This window comes from Notolepis coatsorum, assembly GCF_963971535.1.
Source record: "Notolepis coatsorum genome assembly, chromosome: 13".
NCBI lineage: Eukaryota > Metazoa > Chordata > Actinopteri > Aulopiformes > Paralepididae > Notolepis > Notolepis coatsorum.
In genome coordinates this window covers 39961056-39977413 of record NC_140177.1, presented here as the reverse complement: position 1 = coordinate 39977413, position 16358 = coordinate 39961056, and the positions used below count along the sequence as shown (strand labels likewise).

The 16358-nt window shown below is 44.9% G+C and overlaps 1 protein-coding gene across 3 annotated transcripts in view; it reads left to right on the top strand.

Moving 5' to 3' along the window:
• The window catches only part of LOC311238670 (piggyBac transposable element-derived protein 4-like), a 66591-nt gene that overhangs the window by 39366 nt on the left and 10867 nt on the right, over positions 1-16358 (top strand). Inside the window, exons 2-5 of one of the 3 annotated variants that reach the window (XR_014620388.1) lie at positions 7012-7128; positions 7933-11047; positions 11485-11697; positions 11797-12346. Coding sequence is in view for 1 of the 3 variants with exons in the window: in XM_084326817.1 (XP_084182943.1) it covers positions 7012-7128 (117 nt within the window). In the remaining 2 variants the exon portion in view is untranslated. Of the gene's footprint in view, positions 1-7011; positions 7129-7932; positions 11048-11484; positions 11698-11796; positions 12347-16358 lie in introns of those variants that run through there. The other 2 variants (XM_084326818.1, XM_084326817.1) reach the window with 2 other exon arrangements.

Below are 16358 nucleotides of genomic sequence, written 5' to 3'. Positions count from 1 at the left end.
ATTTTTCCATTCATACATTGTCGTGTTATTACCGTCGTGAATATAAGTGTTTTTATAGTGTAGAGCAGTAATTCCTAGACCCAGACGCATATTATACATAATTGATTGGCGTTTCGTTCCTATACATTTACATTTACATTTACATTTAGTCATTTAGCTGACGCTTTTATCCAAAGCGACTTACAAGTTCTGTACGACAAGCCATCAGGAAGAGCACAACTCTATCCGCTGAGTAACAATGTTCATCAAAGTGTTGAGTGCTACAGTGTAGGTTAGTTTATTAGGACAAGTGCATGACAGTATGGTTAGTTAGGGTTAGATTTTTTTTTTTTTTTTTTTTTTATTCAGATAATGGTTGAAGAAGTGCGTCTTTAGTCGACGGCGAAAGATTGGACGTGTTTCGGCTGTCCTAACTGGGGTGGGTAGTTCATTCCACCATTGTGGGGCAAGGACTGAGAATAGGCGACTTCTCTTTGATGACCCTCCCGGAGCTTGGATAGGAGTAGGTCTGAGGCGGCCAGAAGATGCAGAGCGTAGGGGTATTGAGGGTGTGTAGTTAGAGACCATTGACCGGAGGTAGGCGGGAGCAGTTCCCTTTGCTGCACGGTATGCTAGGTCAAGGGCCTTGAAGCGGATTCGTGCAGCAATGGGGAGCCAGTGCAGGTCCCTAAGAAGTGGGGTGACATGGGCCGACTTCGGTAGGTTTGAGATCAGGCGGGCCGCTGCGTTCTGAATGAGTTGAAGAGGCTTAGTGGCAGTGGCCGGGAGGCCAGCGAGCAGTGCGTTGCAGTAGTCGAGGCGGGAGATGACTGTTGATTGGACGAGGAGTTGGGTGGCTTCTTTTGTCAGGAAGGGGCGTATCCTTCTGACGTTGCTCAGGAGGAATCGGCAGGTTCTGGTTGTCGCTGCGATGTGAGCAGAGAAGTTCAACTGGTCGTCGAGGACAACACCAAGGTTCTTGGCGGTCGGGGACGCGGTCACAGCTGCATTCTCGACTGTGATGGAAAGGTCGGTCAGGGGGGAGGATTTGGCCGGCAGGTGGAGCAATTCTGTTTTGCTTAGGTTCAGTTTGAGGTGGTTGGTCGTCATCCAGGCGGAGATGTCGGACAGACAGGCCGAGATCCGCTCAGAGACGTGGATATCTGAGGGAGGGAAGGAGAGGAAGAGTTGAGTATCGTCGGCATAACAGTGGTAGGAGAAGCCATGAGACGTGATAATGTTACCCAGTGATTTAGTGTAGAGGGAGAAGAGAAGGGGTCCTAAAACCGAGCCCTGGGGGACACCCGTCCGCAGGGGGCGGGTGGCCGACAGGGTCCCTCTCCATGACACTTGGTAGGAGCGGTCATTGAGGTATGATGACAACCATGTCAGCGCAGAGCCAGCCACTCCCATTCCTGCGAGGGCCGCGAGGAGGATCTGGTGGTTGACTGTGTCGAAGGCTGCAGATAGATCTAGGAGAATCAGGACAGAGGAGAGGCCTTTCGCTTTTGCTAAGTGAAGTGCCTCTGTGACCGCAATGAGGGCTGTCTCTGTGGAGTGACCAGTCCTGAAGCCTGACTGATTAGGGTCTAGGAGGTCATTCTGTAAGAGATAAGCAGTAAGTTGGTTGGATACAGCACGTTCAAGTGTTTTAGAAAGGAAGGAGAGAAGAGAGACAGGACGGTAGTTGCCTATGACGGTAGGGTTCAGGGATGGTTTTTTATGAGGGGCGTGACTCTGGCTTGTTTTAGGGAGGTGGGGACCACCCCCGAGTTGAGTGAGGAGTTGATGGTTGCAGTTAGGAATGGGAGGATGTCTGGTGCTATGGTCTGGAGGAGTGGGGAAGGTAGCCGGTCCAGCTGGCATGTAGTCGGACGGTTCGACGTTACCAGTGTCAGGGTCTCGGCTTCTGTAATGGGAGAGAAAGATGACAGAGTGAAGGATGAGGTTCTCGATTCAGCATTTGGAATGGGTGGGGGTTGGGAGAAGGAGCTGCGGATGTTCTCCACTTTTTCCTCAAAGAAGATCGCAAAGTCTTCGGCAGAGAAAGATGAGGGAGGGGGGGGTGGGGGGGGAGTGAGGAGGGAGGACATGGTAGCATGCAGTTTGCGAAGATTCTTGGCAGAGGCCTCGATCCTATGGTGAAAGAAAGAAGCTTTGGCATTAGTAATGGTTTTGGAGAATGTTAACAAGAGGTTGTGATATGTGTCGATGTCAGCAGTGAGGCGTGACTTTCTATACTTCCTTTCAGCTGCTCTCAGGACCTATCTTTGTTCTCTCACTGGATCTGTCAGCCATGGACTGGGTGGGGAACGGCGGGCAGGTTTCTCAACGAGGGGACAGAGCTTGTCGAAGGAGGTTGCAAGGGCTGAGAGGAGGGTGGAGGTTGCCATCTCTGTGGAGAGAGCAGAGAAGGTGTCACTCAAAGGTAGAGTGGATAGTATGTCAGAGGAGAGGGTGGAGGGGGATAGGGAGGGCAGGTTGCGTCTGAGTGAGACGGTTTGAGTTGGGGTGAAGACCTTTCGGTTAAGCATGAGAGTTAGTGAGAAGGATATGAAGGAATGGTCAGATACATGTAGGGGAGTTACCGTGGTGTTAATGATGCTGGAGTTACGGGAAAATATGAGATCCAAGGAGTTGCCTGCTTTGTGGGTGGGAGGCATGGCAGTGGGAGTCAGGTCAAATGATTGTAGGAGGGAGACTACTATGACTGACTGAGATGAGTCAGGCAGGTTGAAGTCGCCCAATAGAAGGAGAGGGGTACCATCTTCCGGTAAGGAGCTTAGAAGCATGTCCAGCTCATCTGTGAAGTGATCGAGCGGACCTGGAGGGCGGTAGAGTGTAACAATGGTGAGATTGAAAGGATTAGAGACAGATACTGCATGATATTCAAAAGAGGAGAGTGACAGTGCTGGGAGGGGTGTTAAGTTTGTAGTCCATGAAGGAGATGTCATGAGGCCAGTGCCTCCACCCCGCCTGGAAGGTCGAGGTGTGTGAGTGAAGTTATAGTTTGTAGATAATGCTGCAGGTGTTGATGAGTTATTGGGGGTTATCCAGGTCTCAGTTAGAGCCAGGAGCTGCAGATACACGCTATATTAAAAAATTCAAATGCATATGCTCGGGAACCGGAATGATAGTAGATTCCTTGAAGCTCCTTGGAACAAGGCGGCGCTCCAGTGACATATTAAAAAGGTCTGTGAGCACAGGGGCAAGCTGCTCAGAGCAGAGTCTGACGGCCCTGGGAGGAATGCCGTCTGGGCCAGTGGCTTTCCTAGCCTTAGTACTGGACAGGACCTTGCGCACCTCATGTTCTGTGACAGTCAGCCCAGACAAGTCACTGGGGTTGGAAGGAATAAAAACAGGATGCTCTGTATTACTTTCATCAAATCTGGAGTAAAAGTTATTCAGTCTATCTATCACCTTCAGCGGAGGCGAGGCCCCTGGGTTTGTAGGAAGTGATAGTGTTCACTGTTCAGTCCCTGCCACATCCGACGGGGGTCACTGCCAGAAAAATGTCCTTCAATACGTTCTCCATAGGAGCGCTTTGCGGCTCTTATTGACCGCTCCAGCGAGTATCTAGTCAGTTTATAACTGGTTGCATCCCCAGATTTAAAAGCAGTAGCTCGTTCAGTAAGTTTGAGTCTAACATCAGAGTTAAGCCATGGTCTTTGGTTTGAGTATTGCTTAACCACCTTGCGGGGAATGCACAAGTCAATACAAAAATGTATATATCCAATGACAGCGTCACAGTATTGGTCAAGGTCCTCACATTTAAAAACGGACTAGTCTGGGGGCGGTCAGGTGGCGTAGCGGAGATTGCGTTTGTCACCAATGCCTGAGACGCTGGATTCGCCGAATCCAGTCACCAGCTTGGCTGGCCGTTCACACTAATACAATTGGCAGTATTAGAGGGTGGGAAAGCTGGCGGGGTGGGTCCGGGTCGTTGTAAACAGCGACTCCTACAGTTCGGTCGGGGCGCCTGCTCAGCGAGGATAGGATCTAAGGGGGGTAGTGTGATCCTTCCACACGTTACACCCTCTCAGTGAGAGTCCACGCTGCCAGGTGAAAAGAAGCGGTTGATTGGCTAGACGTGTGTCAGAGGAAGCACGTGATAGCCTCCAACTCCACTCTCCCAGACCGACTGTGGGGGGTAAGTGCACAGCGACCAGGAAGGGGATTGTGAATTGGCATAACGACTAACATTGGGATGGGAGAAAAATCGGGGGGAAAAGATCAATAAAAAGAAATAATAAAAAAAAACAGACCAGTCTGTGGCGTCGAGACACCCTTGTAATAGTGTTTCAGCATCTTTAGTCCAACATTGAGTGGAGCGTACCGTCGGTTTGATTTGTCTATTTTTCTGAGTATATGACGGTAGAAGAAGAATCGATTGATGATCGGATTTACCAAAAGCTGGTCTTGGGAGAGACCTGTAAGCAGCTTTTATGTTGCTATAGCAGTGATCCAGGATTTTGTTTCCTCTTGTAGGGTGTTTTACATGCTGATGGTAATTTGGCAGAACCGATTTAAGAGAACAATCATTAAAATCACCAGCTGCAATAAACACAGCCTCCGGATGGGAGATCTCATATTTATGTATAATGTCAGCCAGTTCATTGAGCAGTCGCGGCGTCAGCCCGAGGGTGTATATAAACAGCAATAAGAAAGATAGCTGGGAATTCTCTAGGGAGATAAAAGGGGCGACATTTAATGACTAGGCATTCAAGATTAATATTGCAGGTCTTGTTCATGACCGTAGTATCGGTACACCACTTTTCATTCACAAGAAGACAGACCCCTCCTCCTTTTGGTTTTGCCGGTGCATTCCTTCAGTCTGTCTGAGCGAAACACAGCGAATCCCGGCGGCTGGAAGGCTGAGTCTGGTGTGTTGTTGTCTAGCCACGTCTCCGTGAGACAGTATGCGGAGCAGTCTCTTGCCTCCCGCTGGAATTTAATCCGGCTCATCAGTTCATCGGTTTTGTTTGACAAGGACTGCATGTTCGCCAGGTAGATGGAAGGCAGTGGAGGCTTGAAAGGGCGCTCGCGGAGTTTGACAAGCACCTCGCCTCGCCTGCCCCGGTGTCTGCGTCTTTGACGGCTCCCGTCACCTGCCGAGGGACATGCAGCGAAATCCTTGCATCTGAGCTCGGGATTAACGTGGGAAACTTCCCGAACATCGTCGCGGATCCGGAGAAGTAATTCTCTGTTGTATCGAACAGTAGTAGATGTCCCGGACACATACACATTTAGAACGATAAACAAACAAAACAAACACAGGAGAGCTCTTGTCACGTCGCCATACAACGGCGACGCCATCTTGTCACGTCACAACTTGTCTTAATGATTACAGACCTATTGCCCTAACCTCAGTTTTAATGAAATGTTTAGAGCGGCTAGTGCTGAATTATATAAAAGGTCAGATTCCTACCTGTCTTGATCCCTGGCAGTTCGCCTACAAGAAAAATAGATCAGTAGATGATGTTATTTCCTTAGCTCTTAATCCTGATCCACAAACTTCAGTGTCTGGGTCTATGCGACGCTATCTGTGAATGGATTCTTAGCTTTTTAATCTCGAGACCTCAAAGAGTCAGGATTGGAAACAATATGTCTGATGAACTTGTTTTAAGTACTGGTTCTCCACAAGGCTGTATTCTCAGCCCTTTACTGTTCTCTCTCTGCACTCATGAGTCATGACTGTACTGCTTCCTATGATAACAATCCGATAGTAAAGTATGCTGATGATACCACGGTCATTGGGCGTATAAACTCAAATGACGAGTCATTTTACAGATCAGAGGTACAGAACCTAGTTAGGTGGAGTGAGACCAATAACCTCACCCTGAATGCTTCAAAAACGAAGGAGCTAGTCATCGATTTTAGACATAGCAAGGTATCCCATCTCCCCATTACCATAAATGGCTCAGAGGTGGAGATGGTGAGCAGTTTTACATTTCTTGGTCACTATTTCAAATGACCTGAGCTGGTACTCCAATACCAGAACCATTGTTAAAAAGTCCCAGCAACGTCTTTTCTTTCTCAGGAAACTGAAAGAGTTCACAAATAACAGGGTGATTCTACACAACTTCTATCGCTGTGTGATCGAGAGCGTTCTTACTTCCTCCTGTACAATATGGTTTGGTAACATCACAGACCAGGAGAAGAAATCTCTGAATAGAATTGTGCGTCTTGCACGCAAGACAATCGGGTCTAGCCTGCCAGCTCTAGAAGAGATCTATGGTGCCAGGCTGCTTTCCCGTGCCTCGGGCATTATCAACGACCCCTCTGGTCACCCAGCCGCAGGCCTCTTTGTCCCCCTCCCCTCGGGCAGACGTTACCGCTCTATCACATGCTCTACCTCTCGGTTTACAAAGAGCTTTTTCTCCAGTGCTGTGCGGAGCCTGAATGACACCAAAGGCTAGTTTTTGTTTTTTATCCTATCTTTTCTGTGTTTTTATTAGTGTTATTAGTCAGGTTTGTGGAAGTGCTGTTTTAACTATGATATGCACTTTTAGGGGATGTTCAATATCAATTTTAGCATTTGTCCTTTTATACTGTTTGTGTTTTTACATATTTTTCCTGTACTGTTTACACAGTGTTTTGCTCATGTACCTGTATTCCAATGTGGATTCGTCCATACATGGCAATAAAAATCTTTGACTTGACTTGACTTTGACTTTGTATACATTATGCTCCATCATGCGTGAAGGAAAGGGGGGGGGGGGGTCCTTTATGATTCCTTGATTATCAGTAACGGCTTTCCTTAGTACGACAAAAAAAATGCTAACTCCTCTCATCCTCCGCAACACACTTCTCATATACCGCAACACTTTACTGGGTGTTTCAGTAATGAGAACTTCTCTTTCGGCAATGAGAATTTGGTAACACATCACATAACTTTGTCATTAAATGGGAATAATTGGTAACACTTCAACATTAAGTGTTCATAATGTTGTAATTACATAGTAATAATAAAATGTGTATCATCAACAGTTCATTTTGATGTAATTTACTAACTTTCCTGTTTCATTGCAGACAGTCAGCCACTGAGAAAAAGAAAGCGTTAGCAAAGGCTAGGCTAGCAAAATTCAGAGAAAAGGTTTACAACAACCCTGACCTGCTGGACGAGTACAGAAGGAAGGAGAGAGAGAGGTAAGGGGGGTTGGGAATTGTACAGTCATTAGCAAACATGCTAGTTTATAGGAAGTCTCATACAAGCCATTTAGTTGATAGGATGTCCAGCTTTCTGGCCCTCACTAGAGGATGTGTACACACTCACACTTTGTAAGCCATTCAGTCCCTACTGTAGGACACACACACACACACACACACACACACACACACACACACACACACACACACACACACACACAGGGAGAACCCTACTGTAGGACACACATATGCACACACACTCTAAGAAAGTCAGGCCCTACTGTAACACACACACACACACAGGGAGAACCCTACTGTAGGACACACATATGCACACACACTCTAAGAAAGTCAGGCCCTACTGTAACACACACACACACGCGCACACACACACACAGAGGGAGAACCCTACTGTAGGACACACATATGCACACACACTCTAAGAAAGCCAGGCCCTACTGTAACACACACACACACAGGGAGAACCCTACTGTAGGACACACATATGCACACACACTCTAAGAAAGTCAGGCCCTACTGTAACACGCACACACACACACACAGAGGGAGAACCCTACTGTAGGACACACATATGCACACACACTCTAAGAAAGTCAGGCCCTACTGTAACACACACACACAGGGAGAACCCTACTGTAGGACACACATATGCACACACACTCTAAGAAAGTCAGGCCCTACTGTAACACACACACACCATACATAAGCCATCCAGTGCATAGTGTAGGGTCTGTCCATATATGTTTTTCCTAATTTTATGGCATGCTTCCTTTTCATTTCTAGATATAAAAAACGAAAGGAAAATGGTAAGATCAAGAAAATGGAAGATCTTACCTCCAAACAATATGAAAGGAAAAAAAAACAATGGAGAGAAAATTCGAACAGGCATTATGCTAAAATTAAAACACTGAATGCCATCTTGGATTTGACCCCTCCCTCCATCAATGAGTCGGATGCCGCACAGGTACCGGAGCAAGATGTAGGCCTACCGGTACCACCAAGCCCCCCAGAACTGCCATCAAACTGCCCAACACTAGAGCAGACGTCCACCCCCAAAGCAAGAAGAAAAAGGAGGATGCAGGATGTCCAGGTAGTACCAAGCCCTCCTGAGCCACCTTTGAACTGCCCAACACCAGAGCAGACCTCCACCCCCAAAGCAGGAAGAAAAAGGGAGGCAACCATAACCTCACTGAGGTCAAAACTGAGGGCGACAAAAGATCAACTGGAAATCCAGTCCCGAAAATACTCTAACCTAATGAAGCAGCTTAGAAGGCTACAAGAAAAAAAGAAAAAAGGACCAGCACCTTTGATAGGCACCATTGAGAAGAGAGCCACCCACCGGAGAGAGCCCAAGACCCTGCCCAACAACAGCCAGAGACCGGGCCGGACTGGGGAAATAATTCATACCGGGAGATATAGCGTGAAATATAGCCCCAATCAGGCCACTTTTTAAGTGGGGGGGTCTGGGGGTCCCCCATCCGGAAAATTTTAGTTACAAAGACTTAATTTCCTGCATTCTGGTGAATTTTAGTGCATGTGAATCACAAACTAATGAGCCAACAATTGCTTAGTACAATGTACTGTTATGAACCTCAAATAAAACTGTTGTGGCACTAGCAATGGTACTCTCCACCTTCAAAAAGAAAAAAGCAAGAGCACAACATATTTTTCTATTTACTATTATAATAGTTAACCACTCTCTCCACCTATTCAAACAAGGCAAGAGCACAATACCACATTCACTTTACTGATGCACTACCCATCAACAGTTAAAATAGCCCTTTACACAAACATTAAATAACAGACCTTTCATTACAATACTATAATAACAGTAGCCACTGCCAGAATAGTGACGCATGTATCACGTGTGGTGAGCACACGCATGCATGCACAACGAAGACAGAAGATTGCGTTGTCTCAATCATTTTAACTATAAAATGAGCTCAAAGTATGAGCTCACTGACTGAAATTTCCAACAAAAAGCATCAATTGTCAAATAATATTGATCACATTAACTAGACTAGATGTTTTTGAGGAAATTAGAAAGGGAACAACAACTTAACCTTTGTGTCTGATCAGATTCTTATTTTTTTGATAACTTTGCAGTGATTATGTTTGTAGCCAATGTGGCAAAGGTGTGTAATCTTTGAATTATCTTGGAATTATTTTGACTCTCTTTCATAAATTGTTTATTCAACTTCAGCCCCAATCATAACCACCACATATTGTTTTTTGTAATGTCAGATTTAACAACTCCTTTTGGGAGTGTGCCATCTGCCATTCCATTCGCCGCCTCCACGGTCAATCAGTTGTATCGCCTGGTCCCGCCTCCACCAATCACAAGCGGCAGCACGGCTCCATTATGTGTGTGTGTGTCCACGTGAGGGAGAGAGAGTCAGATAGTTCTCCAACTCTGTCGCAGACAGTGAAATCCTGGTTGTTCCCCACCCACCTGGTTATCTAAACTATCGCGCCACGCCGCCGCCACAACTAGAAACAATGGCCTGGCATAAAAAATTATTATAATAAAAAAAATATATAATATTTTCTTTTTTATATAATTTTTTTTTTTATCTGTGCAGGCCAGGTCACCGGGAAAACTCCCGATGTCCGGGCCTGGCCAGAGACGATTGATGGGACATGTTGTGAGTCGTTTCTTGCACCAGGATGACAACTCAACCGTCATCAATGGCAAAACAGGGGAAGTCCGCAAGAAAGGACAAGTGTTCAGGAAGAGGGCACTGCCTGACACTATGGAGAGACTACATGTTACATTTCTCAGTCAGCATCCTCGCTACAAACTCTCAAGGGCTCAGTTCTGCAGACTGAAGCCCTTTTGGGTCGTGAGACCCAACGTTTCCCAAAGAGAAACCTGTGCCTGCAAAATCCAAGAGAATTTCCTATTCAAAATCAAGAAGCTTCACCAGCTTGGGATTGTTGCCACACCATCCACAACTGAAATAGTTGCGTCCTGTGTCTGCAGCTCAAGTGATGTGGAATGCATGTACAGAAGGTGCATTCAATGCCAAGGCAACCTTCCCTACAACTATTGATCCATCAACCAAGGGAAACATAATTTCCTGGGACCAGTGGGTTACCCAGACAGGTAAAATCACAAAAAAGGGAAAAGATGGTGCACTGGAGGAGACTAATGTAAAAAACACAGCACTGGAGAAGACACACACATCTATCGACAAACTTGTTGACCTCACTAAGGACCATGTAAATAAACTGGCCATTCATGTGTATAACATCCAGCACCAGTTCCAGAGGCTGAAGTCACTCAAGGAGAGCCTTACTGAGAAAGAGGTGGCCGTCCACATTGATTACAGTGAGAACTACAGCTGTAAGTACACCAGGGAAGTGAAAGACACCCACTTTGGTGGCGGGAACCAGCATGTGACGCTTCATACTGGGGTCAAATACCTGAGTGGGGGACGTGTGGAGTCTTTTTCCTCTGTCAGCGTCCCTAAAGCATGATGCTGTTGCAACGTGGGCTCATCTTAATCCAGTGCTCAAGTCCATCCGGGAGGAACATCCAGAAGTGAAGCACATCCATTTTATTTCAGATGGACCCACCTCCCAGTACCGCAACAAGACAGCATTCTATCTGGCCTCGACAGTGCCTTTCATGAGATGGTTTGAATATGTCACCTGGAACTTCTCAGAGGCATCTCATGGCAAGGGTGCCCCTGATGGGGTAGGGGGTGCACTCCAGAACCTAGCAGACCGGCTTGTTGCTTATGGAACTAGCATCCCAGACACCAACACACTGCATCAGCAACAGGCAACACACTCATATGTAAGGCTATACATGGTAACAGAGGAGATCATTTCGGCCCAGGATTTGATTCCTCCATCCCTGAATACAGTGCCCGGGACTATGAAGATTCACCAGGTAGGTCAATGTGACATGAGGTTGAACAAGTTTGATTGATTGATTGAAAACTTTATTAATAGGTTGTAGAATGGATACAGTACAGCTCAATACACTCAATTGTTAAGGGGATGCAGACCAGAGAGACTTTCGTCTTGTTTACATCAGGGTCCCCCATTTTCAATTCATAATGACAAAGTGGGCAGGGGTGAGGTGGGTTCTAGGAATAAGGTCAAGCAGTAGTCTGACCAGTTTGTTTTGTGATGTTTGTAATCTTGTTTTTAGTGCCTTTGAGGTGATTTGGTACCATGAGGAGCAAGCATAGTCGTAGTACCCTTGAATGAGTGCTCCTGTTAAGAGTGTTTTAATTAATTAATTAATTAATTGTCATAAGTTGTCTTAACTTGATTGATTCATATGCTTTTTTAATACATTTATTATTTAATTTCTGCTTATAGCTGACATCTACAAAACCAGGGGTAATCCAGACCCGGGACGTATCCTGCTTTTGTGGCAGTGCATGTGGATGCTTTCTCCCAAAAGAGTGCTCCTTCATAGGAGCGAATGTGGAGTCAGATAAGGAGAATGCAGAGCCAGGACCTGTTTTGGAAGTGGGAAAGTGGGTCCTTGTGGAGTATGATGCAGAGTTGTTCCCTGGCACCATCACACAGGTATGTAGAACTAGTTTTAGATATGGACACTAGGTTACTTGTTAATGGTAAATCCTGAGTCCTGTTTTGTACTTTTTCTTTTACCTATGTCCTTTACAGATTGTGGATGATCAATATGAAGTTGACACGATGAATTGTGCTGGAGAGAACAAATTCTACATTCCATCTCGGAGGTTCGATGGAGAGAAAGTGTGGTATTACTTGGACGACATCAAATGTGTCATCCCGGAGCCACTACCTGCCACATTCTCTGCACGTCATTTTAGTGTTTCAGCTGAGATCTGGGCTAAATACACAAAGAAGTGTGTCTAAAGCACTGGTGTGTGTAAATGCGTGTTGTGGGGTGGGGGGTTCTACAGGTCTAAGCATGTTTTATACATGACAACCATTTTGTCATGATTGTGTCCTTGTTTTTTATTTCATTTTGTACCTACTTGTTTTTAACAAGAATATACACATTTATCTTAGGCCTATATGGATTGTATTATCTAAGCAAGGTTCAGAGTTGCACATTTTGCTTATCAGGCCTAATATGTGTGATTGTTTGAGTTTTCTTTTGTATTTATAGCACTTTTTGAAGTATATGACCTGAACCAGTGATTGTTCTATGAAAAAGGTTTTGTTTGTTTTTGTTATTATTCTGCATATTGATTGCATCTTATTGTATTTTTAAACAGAATGTTGTTAAACAGAATAAAGTTGTGAGTTGAGCTGAACAAATGCATTTTTTTCTTAATTTGATTGAGAGGTTATGCAAATGCCTTAGTTGCAATTTTATGAAAGCATCCAGTCACTGCAGTCAGTGAGAGTTGGCAAGCCCTGAAATAATCTCTCATTAAAAAGGTTCACTGTTAACTTGACAAATAAGACCGTAAATTAGAGGTTTTCATAATTATGTAATTTGTTGTGTTACCAAAATTTTGTGATGCAAGTAAAACTAGACAATTCCGCGCAGGGAAATTGTGAAAGTGTGGGTGATGCCTCTATTATGACATCATACTGTGACATCACAAATGTTCTAGAATGTTCTATTATGACATCATACTGTGACATCACAAATGTTCTAGAATGTCTTATGACATAGTCATAGTGTGACCACAAATGTTCTAGAATGTTCTGCCATTCATTCCTTATGGACCAAAATTTCCCGTTTAAAGTCGATTTGTAGCCAAACGGTGCGGTGAAACTTTCCAATTTTCTGCTTTGGTGTTTGTGGCTAATCAGACACACCAAGTGGTTTGCTTTGAATAACCAACAGCCTTGCTCTTAAGCCTCGAGTTGTGTCTGGCAACATATTACTCTCATTACCGCAACACCTTCTGCAGTCGACAACCTAATTTTTGTGATATTTCATGGAAACCTGAATTTGTCTTAAAGGGGTTATACACTGCTATTCCTAGCACTATTTGGGCAACTTTACACACTTCCTGTGAGTCTATGTAACACATCTGTAATTTTTATTCCAAAAATAATCATTGTTTTATATTTCTAATCTTGTACTCAAAACCAGCATTTTTCAGCCTCATGAAAGCAGGCTATTGTTGGCTTGGCTCCACCCATTCTGGCAGAATGCTTTGAGTGACAGCCACCCACCAAATAGCTCCGCCCATCTCCCCGTCAGAGATTAGGTTTCAGGTTACATACAAATATGGTATGTCATAAATATAGAGATGTAGCAGTACTGTCTATCTATATATATATAAAATGTTACCATGAATTGAAATTGGGGGACCCTGATGTAAACAAGACGAAAGTCTTTCTCTGGTCTCCATCATAGCAGTACTGAGCAGTACTGTAGCAATACAAATATGGTATGTCATAAATATAGAGATGTAGCAGTACTGTCTATCTATATATATGTTACCACTATTTGTAAAAGCCACAACCACGTTACCATATTTGTAATAATGTAAATCATTGTGTCGTTGTACATATTGTGTATACACCGTTAGAAGCTAACATAGCTTAGCTTGGTAGCTATTGTGCTAACAACATGTCCCGACGTCCGGCTCGCTGGCCGGCATGCACGCCCGACACAAAATGGTTATCTCCTCTCTGTACACCCCCGTCCCCACGGGTACCCTGCCGGGGAGCCCATGGACGCGACAACGGCGGCAGCCGTAGGGTGCTCGAGCCCGCCGTAACGCTAGTGGTACACAATAGCTATGAGCTAACTAACGCTACGGCCGCCGCTGTTGTCGCGTCCACAAGCTCCCCGGCAGGACACCCGCGAGAACGGGGGCACACAAGGAGGAGAGAACCACCCCAAATTGAACACTCATGCCAGCCGACAAGCCGGACACCGCGGTTGTTGTTAGCACAATAGTAGCCCACTGTGATGCACCGAGTGGGCCACCATTGATCAACATGCAGCGATGTGTAGCTTGCATGATGCGTGTGCAGTGCTTTGCCACACAGGTCTGAGAAGAGGACCTGCACATGATAGCAACCGGGAGCGTCGCGGAGCATTCAGCCTGCTGGCTACCTAGATCCACTTCAACCAGCCGAGCGTCGGGAGCTCCAGCAGCTTGTCGATGTGCTAATAGCCTGGAGCCAGCTACCGTTAGCTTGCAGAGGCTATTAGCACACCGACAAGCTGTGTAGCCAGCAGGCTGAATGCTCCGCGACGCTGGTTGAAGTGGATATAGGTAGCCAGCAGGCTGAATGCTCAACGACGCTCCCGGTTGCTAACGCCGGCCCCGGCTGGTGCTAAGTAGCTAGCGATCGCTCCCGAGTCCCGAGAGCTAACGCCGGTCTGTCTGTCGAAGACCGAGGGAACCGCATCAGGCTTCAGCTGATTAGTGATCTTCTGGACAAACCTTCCACCCTGCAGGTAGCAAGAATGGAGGCGGGAATTACTAAAACCACAGAGCCAATCACATCACCGTGCGCTATAAACAGCGCCCTGTGACGTGCACCAGGTCGTCAAATCAACATGACCTGATTTACTAGAGGCAAAGAGGGGATGGGCTGTAGCTGAGGAATTCGCCAATATAGTATTTAGGCCCAAAAACACATTGATACGAACTCCTATTACTATAATACAATGCTAGAGACTGAAAAATGACATTTATAATGCATAGCACCTTTAAAATGTCATTGTAAACCTGAAAGCACATAACAAATAGATCATGGACATGCCTTTAGAATCAAATTATAATTGTTCACTAAATTAAATAAACATTAAATTAACAGCTGTTGTGGTAATGATACATGGGTTTCGGAAATGAGATTAATGATAATAAGTATGCTAAGTGACAAACTATTCTAAAAATGATTATTTAAAGATATATATTATTTCATAGTGGTATGTGTCTATGACTGTTAATAATCAATTCTTAAAACTGTGAAAATGTTGCTTTTCTTATTGTCTTGAAGTTTTAAGACTGTTGCGGTAATGAGAATTTGAAGGACTTATTTTGGAAAATGTGTTCAAAAAGGTGTTAAATTGTAAATAAATATATATATATATATATATTTTTTTATCTTTTTCCCCCTCCATTTTCCTCCGATTTTCTCCCATCCCAATGTTAGTCGTATGCCAATTCCCAGTCCCTTCCTGGTCGCTGCGCACTTACCCCCCACAGTCAGATCATCTGGGAGAGTGGAGGCTACCACGTGCTTCCTCCGACACACGTCCAGCCAATCACCGCTTCTTTTCACCTGGCAGCGCGGATTCTCATCGAGAGGGCGTAGCGTGTGGGAGGACCACACTATCCCCCTCAAGTCCTATCCGCGCTTAGCAGGCGCCCCGACCGAACTGTAGGAGTCGCTGTTTACAACGACCCGGACCCACCCCGCCAGCTTCTCCCACCCTCTAATACAGCCAATTGTATTAGTGCAGACGGCCAGCCAAGCTGGTGACAACCCCGGAGCTGTGAGCTGGATTCGAACAGGCGAATCCAGCTCACAGCTCCGGGGTTGGTGACGAACGCAATCTCCGCTCGGCCACCTAACCGCCCGTAAATAAATATTTTCTAATTATTATTCACATATACTCTAGACCTGGCTTATAGTGCTTGAAAAGGAAATTTGTTGATGCAAGTTTGTTAAAAAAAAATGTTTTAAATTTTGAAATCAAGATTTCATGAGAATCACCCTCGAATGCACCTTTTTGAAAATCATCTGACATGAAGATGGAACACTTTTGTTGTTAATATGATTTATATTACTGGTAGTTCATACAAGACATTATCGTCCTCTAAGCCAATCTGCACTTTAACATAGGCCTGGGTTGTTTTTATTTCTGTTAGCGCCGCGGATATAAGAAAGAGGTCTAACCGAGTCAATGTTGATGGTTTTGTTGAACATTTGTATTTCACAGAAGAGAAACTGTATTCAAAGAAAGCTATTAAAATAGTCTTTGAATATACTTTCTTTGTGTTGATTTTACATACATTTCATGACTTTACTCAAGTAAATAGCTGTTACAAGCTTCGCTCTTAAATAGAAAAATGCGATTTTTAATCTACCGTAGATTAATTACAGAAAATGTTTTAGATTAATTAGTAAAAATGTTGTAATCTATTGACTGCACTAATATATATAAATGTGCGAATTGGCTATAATAAGGTAATTTATAAGCCTGCTATTCTATAATAATATTTCAAATTGCATTGGTCCGGATGGGAGAATTCAGTACTGTATCTACAGAACCTTCT